General features: G+C 36.2%; 1 protein-coding gene and 1 pseudogene across 1 annotated transcript; both read left to right on the top strand.

Moving 5' to 3' along the window:
* Positions 1-4,540: 4,540 nt before the first annotated feature.
* On the top strand, positions 4,541-6,870 carry LOC147293878 (1-aminocyclopropane-1-carboxylate oxidase homolog 1 pseudogene; annotated as a pseudogene).
* Positions 6,871-7,863: 993 nt separating this feature from the next.
* LOC147293877 (1-aminocyclopropane-1-carboxylate oxidase homolog 1-like) lies at positions 7,864-9,126 on the top strand. The gene is made up of 3 exons (XM_086230317.1): positions 7,864-8,375; positions 8,468-8,789; positions 8,869-9,126. Exons 1-3 carry the CDS (start codon positions 7,864-7,866, stop codon positions 9,124-9,126), a joined length of 1,092 nt encoding a protein of 363 aa, XP_086086443.1.
* Positions 9,127-11,609: the final 2,483 nt, after the last annotated feature.

Raw genomic sequence — 11,609 nt, 5'->3', positions numbered from 1 at the left:
GTCCAATTCATTGTAAAATAGGAGATCTTAATGGTCTATCTCAGGTCATCCAAGAGCCTATAAATAGAGGCCTTATGTGAATGAGAAATATACTCTGATTCCTCCTCAATTCTCTCTTATGTTCTCTCTACATTTCTCTCTATTTTATAACACGTTATCAGCACGATAGTCTCTCTTATAAACTCTTCTAGATCTAAGAGTCATGTGGAGCAACTTAGTTGCTAATGTCCAATACTCTTGATCATAGGATTTAATTTTATTCATATGTTGGATTTAAATTAGACTCTTGTGTTTATTTATATTTGATGCAAACTCACGATAGTCTTGATGGTGATATTGTTTAATTCGGCTAAGCATTGGTTGGCAAAGATCTCTAATGTACCACCATCCCAAATTCCACATATGCTTGATTTATTCTGCTAAATTGGTATATATGTTTATATTGAATACTTTCAATATGCTGTGAATAGCACCATATTTATTGATTCTACTTATTGGGTGCATATGCCACTCGACTGTTTGGGATTCAAATCTTTTTATTTATTTATTGATTTTTGCACGTTTTTTGCAAATTGACATATATGTTTCCAGGTATGTTATATATACACGCTTCTATATACATATCAACCTTTTATATTATTATGTTATTTCATCTTATAATTTACGATCCTGATTTTCAATTTAGATTAAAAGGATTGGAGTTTGTTGCCTAGCTATATGCCGCATATGTCCTTATTCTCAACATTGAGATTTTGTTTTCATGAGTTTGTTAGTGATGATATACGATCAATATATCTATGATCTTATTGCATCTAATCTCCGGCTGGTATGCTTCCAGTTAGTTTGTGCTTTCGTATACATATATATGGCAATATTATATTATAATATTTATGGAGTTTTCTGGGCATATATATAAGTGAGATGCATGAACTATAAGTAAGGGCTATCATCTTTTACTTTATTCATGTGTTGTTTCCGGCACAACCAATATTGTGTGTTTCTAGTTTTATATTGCGACATATACAATATCCTTTGGTTAATTATGTTACTTATTTCCAGTTTTGGGAATTTGCTTATGAGATTATTGATTTATATTGATATATATATCTAAAATTAATTAAGGGCAAGAAGATCCTTAATTATCACAATTGTGATCAAGACCAGAAGTTCTTTGATCATTAAATTAAATTGAGGGCCTAATGAAATTAGATAAGGGCCAAAGTGCTTTAGTTTTTGTACAATCAAATGAGTGTTATAAGTTCCTTAAAAGGAGGGCCTGAAGTTCCTCAATTGCATGTTATACAATTAAATAAGATAAAGACCTGAAGTTCCTTATTACTTAACATACAAGGACCTGAAGTTCCTTGCTCATATACAAGGACCTGAAGTTCCTTGATCCATACAAAAGTCTTAAATTTCTAATACCTAGTTTGAGAACCATAGTTCTAATGGGTACCAAAATTTCGAACCCGAAGTTTCGAATATATCAAAACTGATGACCTACAATTTATAGATCATAATATTATGAACCTGAAGTTTCATAATTAATATGATTATATTATATGAATTTTCTTATGCAATTTTAATGTCAGTATTATTTTAATTGTGTTTATATTTCACTATCCATTCTATATTATTATGCACTGAATATATGATTATTCATACATAAATGAGATTAAGGCCTGAAGTTCCTTATCATACGATCCAATCGAAACCTGAAGTTTCATGACTCAATCGAAACCTGAAGTTTCATGATGATTGGTCAATATTGGAACAATATGCAATGAAGTACACGTTCGATGATAGTGCAAATATGACATATTCGATCATTGAGGTCTTGATATTGTTGAGCACTCAATTTTGCTTTATATATGATATGTACGACGATTATCACATATTATATTAGGACCTGAAGCTCCTTAATTTTGATTAATCATTTAATCATACAAAGACTCGAAGTTCTTCAATCTTTATCCAATCGTGTAATTAAATGAGAACCTGAAGTTTCTCAATCTCTATATACAAATCATGACCTGAAGTTTGTTGATTCATATTATTGGAACCAGAAGTTTCTATAGTCTATTTTAATGCAATGTTTTACGATTTCTGCTTTAATTTAATCGCTCTATTTATTTCCTTATTCTTAACTATGCATTTTTTTTTATGGACCTGTTGTCCTAAACATCGAACCTGAAGCTTCGAGTATAGATTTCTTTTTGAACTTGAAATTCTAATTAATACAGCCTCAACCTGAAGTTTTGAGCAAATCATTTTTGGCCTGAAGTTCAAAAATATATGAATCTTGTTAAGAACCAGAAGTTCTAACATAGTACAAACAATAGGAAAATAAGGACTTGAAGTCTAAATATGAACCTGAAGTTCAAAGCTCGAACATTTTAGACTCGGAAGTTTTTAAATTAAATTTAAGTCTATGTTTTGAATCTGGAACCTGAAGTTTCAGAAAGATGTTAAAATAGACATGATGTTCATGTTATGACTTTTGAGGAGCAAATATTTAGAACTCGAAGTTCTAACCTACTCCAAATTTGAGGTTTTGGGAATACATGAGAACATATTATTTGTATTTAATTTGCCAATATTGATTGAACCAGAAGTTCAGATCTATCAATTTAGATGTTGTACATTGGTAATTAATCTTTTTCATTATGTACACTAGTTGGCTATATCATTTTCTTTATATAGAACCTGAAGTTCTAAATCTTTGATCTATACTGTATTTATGCCTCCTATCACGGAATGGAGAGATTAAACTTAAAGAAATTGATATTCTAACACATACAACGTCAAGTTCCTTATTCCTTGGTTTTACTCAAAACCTGAGAAATTTAAAGTTCTCGAAAAATATGATCAGAACATGTAGTTCTACATTAAACAGTCAAACAAGAACCTGAAGTTTTTTGACATTTTGTTTCTTTATCAGAAGTGGATGAAATTTGGAGATGCGATAAAACCTAATGTTCTTATGATTGATTAAAATTTGTAGTTCAATGTGCATTACTTAATCAAGTTAGAACCTGAAGTTCCTTGATCTGCATGCCCTATGTTATAGAATCAAATTGAACCAGAAGTTCTTTGATCTATCATTCCATGATTTAGAACTCAAATTTTTCATAACTCCATAATTTTTCTTATGAACCTGAAGTTCTTGATTAAGTTTAGATTAAGCAGAAAGCTTTTATTCATATGAGCTTGTAGTTCTATACTTTAACAAGATTTAAGAACCCGAAGTTCTGCTTATATTTTGTATAGAACCTTGAAGTTTCATGGCTTTTAATGAGCTTGAAAATTTCATAGCTTCAATTTAGAACATATATGGCGTATATGTTCATAGTTATTCATAATTAATTTATTGATTCTTATTATAACCTGAAGTTAGATGCTGAAGAATTATTTGAAACCAGAAGTTTCATATACCTACATGTGCATTGCAAACCTGATTATGTTTCGTCTTTATATAACCTGAAGTTATATAAACATTTGAGTTTGTATAACTACTCACTCTATTAATTTTTATATATGCACTTATGAAAATTTTCCCGCCGTTAGGGGGAGAAATGACCGTTCCTGAAGAACGGCGTGAAAATAGTATGCATATACTAGTCTTTTTCATACCATTCAATATGGGAATGAGATATGAATGATAATGTAAATCTAGTGAATGTATTTATTTGGAAGCTAGATGCATATATATACAACGAAACTGCAAAGTCACATATAGAAGTTTTATATATGTCAACATGAATTGATGTCCTAACATGGTAATCCATCAATTTGGCGGAAAATGGTTTATTGCACGCCTGAAGCGTGACAAATCTATAGGTTCCAAAGTTTAGCTCCCCAGAAGTGGAGAGTATATGAAATGGTCCACACAAACCTAATTAATTAAATTTAAAGATCCACATTCTGTACACAAATCATCCTAGAAGAGATGACAGTCCCTGAAGAGACTATAAAAGCCCCTGAAGAGGCATGTGTACCTATTACAAAGATATATATTTATATCTAATGCATGCAAATGAGAATTGTGAGACGTTGATATAATGATGATATATTTTGTTTATAGTAGTTACTAAAATCCATCATGGGCTATAATAATGTGGAACCACGTTTATTATAGATGTCGACAAAATTAAATGATTGGCCAAACTGGAAAGAGGCAATTCCAGTATAATTGAATATCATTATAAACGTGGAATAATGAGAACTTATAGTTCAGACACCAAAGATGTTAACCCTGAAGGTTATAGAGTGTTTGAAATAAAGTGAATAAAATCACTATTTATAATGGCACAAGGTTTCTCTAAAGAAACATAGGATTGTGGTTATATATTCTCCTGTTATAGATGCAACCACATTCTAACAAATTTAGTAAATTTAGTAAATTTAATGTGTTCATTGCATATGGAGAAAACCTTTAGAGATTATGAAATGCCTAAAGCATATCGCCAGAAGCGATTTCCTATAAGATATAGGACAAATTACTAAGTCAAATCCTAAATTGAAAGTGCCATGAAATATTATGTGCTTGAAGCAAATCCTTGAAGGATTGAAAGAGCCTGAAGCTCAAAGTATGTACTCAACTTTAACACTATGAATATGGTCAAAAATTGCCTTATTAAGTACTTTGATTAGAACCCGAATTCGGAAATTGTTGCAACATTTTCAAACTTTTGAAAGAAGTTATGAATTAATTTAGGCTCCTGAAGAGCTCGTAAGATTATTGAATGCTTGAATATTGGATTTGCTATAAATGACCTTGGGAAATGAAAATAGTGTCTCGAGCTGCAGATCGAGTACAGTAATAGTGAAATTCTTATTCAATCTATTGGCACTAAGAATGATTACTTGCTTCCTAAGGAAGGTGTAAGAAAGATCTTTGGTCCAGAAGCACCATATCTTAATGTGCCTTATTCAACTTAAACACAATGCAGTAGACCGAATATAGCATCGGTGATTGTGTCATATAATTTTTCCAATACTCAAAGTATTTTCATCTCTTTTAGAGATAATTGTTTCTAACCACTTTATTTAGTGGAATTATATTTTGTTTGTATTGCTTCAATCTCAACAGGATTTCAACATATGATGACAAACATATATCCCCTGATAGTATGGAAGCCATGTTCATACAGGCATTGTCAAACTCCACTCTTTAGAAGATGAGATGTGAGATATCATTATTTGCTGGATTATTAAGCCAATCAAATTAAAGCTTGTTGTTATCAGGGGGAGCATCCAACCATTTTGCGTGTTGTACTCTTTTCCCTTCGACTAGGTTTTTGTCCCATCGGGTTTTTCCTAGCAAGGTTTTAATGAGGCAAAGCGCATCCAATATTGTAGTAGTGATATTGCAAAAGTTGCACTCTTTTTCCTTCGCTTTGGTTTTGTCCCATTGGGTTTTTCAAAGCAAGGTTTTAACGAGACAACATTCACTGATTGGAGAAATATATCAACATCAGGGGGAGCGTGCCATCAAACATTGTACTCTTTTTCCTTCGTCCAAGGTTTTTGTCCCATTGGGTTTTCCTGGCAAGGTTTTAATGAGGCAGTGTCGTGCGCCCATCATATCTATCAGAAACACATGAAGATTGTACTATTTTCCTTAGCTAGTCTTTTTCCCATAAGGTTTTGACTAGTAAGGTTTTTAATGAGGCAACTATCATATTCAATGGACATCCAAGGGGGAGTGTTGTAAATATCATTAATTATGTGGTTGTCCATTATCATGTTCAATATTTATCTCATGTATTATCTAGAGTAATTGTATAGATAATTATGAGGAGTCCAATTCATTGTAAAATAGGAGACCTTAATGGTCTATCTCAGGTCATCCAAGAGCCTATAAATAGAGGCCTTATGTGAATGAGAAATATACTCTGATTCCTCCTCAATTCTCTCTTATGTTCTCTCTACATTTCTCTCTATTTTATAACATTTGAGTATATATAAAATTGCCCTACATGCAAATGAGCAAGTTGCAGGGAAATAGTGCTTTGATTACTCGGAGTCTCGGAGAAAGTGAAGGCTTTAGGAGCCACTTTATTTGAATTGTTGTCTGAAGCACTTGGGCTAAACCCCAACCACCTAAAGGACTTGGGCTGTGCAGAAGGGCTATTTTTTCTGGGCCATAACTAGCCAGCATGCCCAGAACCAGAATTGACAATGGGCACAAGTCAACATTCTGTTAGTAGCTTCCTCACAGAGCTCCTACAAGCCAAATTGGTGGCCTCCAAGTTCTCCATGAAAATCATTGGGTTGATGTTACCCCAATTCATGGAGCTCTAGTTATAATTCTCGTAGACTTGTTACAGGCAAGTCATTGTCACATTGTACTACATCTACATGTGCTAGTAATTATAAACATTGCAGAGTGCTGTTTTGTAGTTTCTAATGCAGATCAATGCCGGAATTGAGTACTCACTCACACTTTAACAAATACCGGTACATTAAACTGACCCTTCTAGTTAATGCATGCCTTAGTGCAGTTTATCTCAAACGACAAGTTCATAATTAGCGTCAATCACAGAGTGTTGGACCAAAATGTAGGTCCAAGAATGGTGGCATGTTTTTTCAGACAACATCTTCCACCAGAAAATTCGTCTAGACTGTATGTGCCAATCAGGGAGTTGACATGGGAAGAAAATCCTCCAATTTATTGGGAAACCACTGTGAAAGATTTTGTTTAATTCCCACTACTACACAAAAGGGCTCAATGGGAACTCTGCACTGGAATATTTGAAGCCTGGGAAGTTTGACCATGTACAATATTGTAGGGCTCAATGGGGTCTTGTGTATCCCATACATATATTTGCTCGAGATGAATGCTCTAGTATGTTTAATCATTTATAAAGCCTCTACCTCTCAGCTTCTTACATGGAAATTTCAAATTTGTAACTTCTGCATCATGGAACACATTCAGCATCAATGATATATAAGGAATGCACCATCTAATTCTAATTGTCATGAGAGCAATTTTCTCACTAGACAATTGACAACATATATACAAGTCAACCCTTTACTCACTAGACAAAAATGGTGGGTCAAGGGCTTTTGACGACATACAAGTCAACAGCTAAAGGCTTGACGCTGAGCCAGGTCTCTGCACTAGACTCTTTGAAGCTGGGAAGTTAGGCTATGAAAATGTATGCTCTACTTTATCAATAATAACCGATTAGTCTTTTTTATGTGTCACATATATGTGTGATTAATATGAAGGCTTTTGATTTCTGATCCTCGCAGCTTCTTACATGGATGTTTGTTGTACTGCTGTAAAAGCAGAGGACTCTCAAGTAATATAATGCAGTCCAGTTTCCTTATGGATCACAATATTAATTAATTCTTGCACTCTGGAAAATTTAAACGTTTTGTTGGAATTTTGGGGAGACAGAGAATGTTAAAAGTAATTATCATGCTCCCCTTATAAATCACACATAATCTCCTTTAATATCAGTAATCGCTAGCCACATGCCGCCACTTCATCTGGAATCCAAACATCTGAGAGGTCATTATACAAATTTTTCCTAAGCTTTTCAAAAATACTATAAAAAAATTATATGCATAGAGTGACATGTGGGTTGGGTGCCAGGCCCACGTCTAGCTCCGCCCATGATATTTTTCATGGCACAATTTGGGTTAGCATGCATGGATTACACGTTAACACTTTGGGTGCGGTACATGGCACCATTCGGGTTGGCATGGATATATAACACCTGACACAACTTGGGTTAGCATGAAGAACAGATAGCACAATTTGCGTGCAGTAATAAACTTGCACTGGTATATATAAAGATGCTAAGCAAGCTCTCTGCATTTTGAACTCCTAAACTAAACAAGTACAAGAAAATGGCCTCTGAGAATGCAAGAAACCAAGACCGTCTGGAACAGCTAAAGGCTTTTGACGAATCCAAAGCAGGTGTCAAAGGGCTCGTTGATGCCGGCATCACCAAAATCCCACCAATTTTCGTCCGGCCGCCGGGAGAGCCCACCGACGCAAATCCCAGAAACCCAACCCAAACCCAATTCAGTGTCCCAGTCGTCGACCTTGCTGACACTCGCAGAAGGCGTGCGGTTGTGATCGACGGAGTCCGGCAGGCCGCAGAGACCTTGGGGTTCTTCCAGGTAGTGAATCACGGGATACCCAAGAGGGTGTTGGAAGAGATGTTGGAGGCAACGCGTGGTTTCCACGAGCTGCCGAGGGAGGTGAAGGCTGAATACTATAATAGCGAGCAGACGAGGAAGGTCATGTTCTTAAGTAACTTTCAATTGTATGGGTCAAGGTTCGCTACTTGGAGGGACAGTTTGTCTTGCATCATGGATCCTGCTCTTGATCCTCAAGAATTGCCTCTACTTTGCAGGTATTTGTGATTCTTTATAAATGGGGCCATGCATGCATTAATTGGTTTTTGAAAACTTGAAATTTGGTATGATTTTCTTGTCTAATTTACAGAGACATAATTATGGAGTACACTGAGAAAATGCAGAAGCTAAGTGTCACTTTGTTTGAATTGCTATCCGAAGCACTTGGGATCAAATCTGACCACCTTCTAGGCTTGGGTTGTGCAAAGGGGTTTCTTCTTGTGAATAACTACTATCCGCCGTGCCCGGAGCCTGAACTGACTATGGGCGCTGAAAAGCACTCAGATCCTTTTTTCCTCACCATCCTACTTCAAGACCATATTGGTGGACTCCAAGTTTTGTGTGAAAACCAGTGGATTGATGTTCCTCATGTGCCTGAAGCTCTGGTGGTTAACATTGGAGATCTCTTGCAGGCAACCCCTCTTTTTGTTTCAAATTAAATGGATATTGGACAGAATTGTTTTGTAGTTTCTAATGTGTGTCTTGGTGCAGCTAATCTCAAACGACAAATTCGTTAGCGTCAATCACAGGGTATTGGCCCAAAAGAATGGTCCAAGAATTTCTGTAGCTTGTTTTCTTGGATTTCATTCGCCAGAAAATTCCTCCAGAATTTATGGGCCAATTAAGGAGTTGACATCAGAAGAAAATCCCCCAATTTACCAAGGAACCACTGTAAAAGATTTTACCACTCACTACTATAAGAAAGGTGTCAGCAGTGGGGTCTCTGCACTAGAATGTTTGAAGCTGTGATATTTGGAATGGTCTAGTTTATGCAATAATAATGGAACTATGTCTCTTATATATGCGTGCTTAAGATGAAAGCTCACTGGATTCTTGTATACAATTAAGTAATAAAATGCAGTCCAGATAGTTCTGAATATGAAGTGTTTTCCTCTGGAAATCTAAACTTTATTTGGTATCCTTTATGGTGTGTTTGGAGGAAGAAAAAAAACTTGGAATTTAAACAAAAGTCAACATTTAAGAAATTACATACTCTAATTTCTTTGTTTAGGTCTATAAATATAAAATTTCGTAAATTCTATGTGGAAAAAAACTTGGGATTTGAAGGCTGTAAATTCTAAGTTTAAATTCCACCCAAATTGATGTCATTTTCAAAATTCTAATTTTTATAAAATAAAAAAGTCATGTCCACCCATCACCTTTCCAATTAATTACAATACCACCACCACTACCACCATGCCGCCGCTACCACCACCACCATCGTCACCACCACTGCCACCGCCGCCACCACCACTACGACCACCACCGCCATCACCGTCACCACCACCACCACCGCCATCACCGTCACCACCACCACCACCACCACTGACACCACCACCACCACTACCATTGCCCGCTGACACCACCATCGACACCACCTCTGCTGCTATCACCACAGCCGCCACTATTGCCACTACCGTCGTAGCCACCGTCACCACCACTGACACCGCCACCACCACCACCACCGACACTGACACCGTTGCCGCCGCCTCCATCACCAGTGTCATCACCACCACCATTGCCGTTGCCGTCGCCACCACCATCACCATCACCGCCAATGTCACTGTTGCCGCCACCTCCAATACCCCAATTTTTGCCACCACCATTTCTCCCACCGCCCGTGAGCCATCACTCCTACTACCATCATCAACTTACCACAAACATCATTTTTATTGTTGCCACCATCACCATCACTCTTTTATAAAACTACTATAAATTTCGTAATTAAATTCCATTATGATTACATTTATCCAAACAAGAGATTTTATAAATTCTAGAATTTTAAATCACGTCATTTTTAATTCCGTCATTTGTGAATTCCTTAGTAGTTTCAAATTACTTCATTCAAACGCACCATTAGGGAAATTGTTATCATCATCTCAATTAATATAAATAATTACGAGGCTTGCAAAAACCGGCCAAGCCTGATGAACCGACTCTAGTTTGGCCTTATTTTTAGGGCTATAGATTGGCTCGGCCAAATGTTATGGAACTTATGGGTATGCCTATTTTAGCCCAGCCCAAATTACAAATTATAGTTGGAAAACAAAATTAATATTTTTTTTTAATATATTAGGATGAATTAAAGTATTTAACTCAACTAGTATAATGGTCAAAAAAAAAAAAAAAAACAAAACTCAACTAGTAGAATGATAAATCTGTGACTCCAATAGATATTTGGTTCAAATACGATCTAAGTCAAGTTAAATTTTTTAATTAAATAAATAGATAAATGGGTCTAGTCCTCTGGCCTCCCCAGAGACCTAAGGCCTCGTTTGTTTCACAGGACTGTTTTGGCATGGACTAGCTATAGGGACTGGCATGGATTGGCTTGGCATGGACTAAGCTAGTTAAGAACTGTCTTTATGTTTGGTACAGTGCAGGACTAACAAGTTGGATAATACTGTCTTAAAAAATTAGAAAAGTATTTCTAAATAATTTTCTTTAATGAAACTATATATTTTACACTTGGCTCAAATTAAAAATAAAACTAAGAAGTTAAATAAAAATTAATCAACCAATACCCCACCCAAGAAAAAGAACAAAAAGAAACGCAAAAAAAAAAAAAAAAAAAAAAAAACAGCAAGTGAAAATAAGGTCTGAATTTCATACACCAAGTGAGCTTTTGGGCAATCTTTGCCTTGAATACAGTTGACCCACATAATATCATTTCCTGTATCAACTTGTACATAGTAGTCCTTTGGAGGTGTTCCAATTCCAATTTTAGCATAGTATAGCCTACAAATGAAAATAATTACCCAAATTCAAAAACAACAAAAAACAAACACACAAACACAACAGAAAATGCAGAAATTGTATATAAATAATTGGGAAGCGGTGAACACTTGCCTGACGGCATCGGGGAGGTCGGAGCTACCAAGACGGAGATCGATGCTGGTGTATTTGTACTTGACGCTCGAGACGGCGTTGTTGAAAGCGACAGCGGTGGTGATTTTGGTTGAAATCAAGAGTAGGAATAAGAGAGCAAGGATGTCCCCGCATGAGCTTCTGAGAGTGATCATCACTACCTTCATGATCGACATGGTGGTTGAAGTTGAAGCCATTTTTTTCTTTTTGGGGGCTTTGGCTGCCAATGCCATGGAACAAGAAAAGAGAGAAAGAAGACAAGAGACAAGAGAAAGGGCCGGGTGGAGGGTGCGATGGGGCCGGAGCTGGGTGGGCGGAGTGCGGCTGGGCTAGGTGGGGGGGTGCGACGGGGCTGGGGGTGGGGC

Source organism: Dryas octopetala, chromosome 2 (genome assembly GCF_963921425.1).
Source record: "Dryas octopetala chromosome 2, drDryOcto1.1, whole genome shotgun sequence".
Taxonomy (NCBI): Eukaryota; Viridiplantae; Streptophyta; class Magnoliopsida; order Rosales; family Rosaceae; genus Dryas; species Dryas octopetala.
Note: the sequence above shows the minus strand (reverse complement) of the source record. Positions and strands in the feature narration are given on the sequence as shown.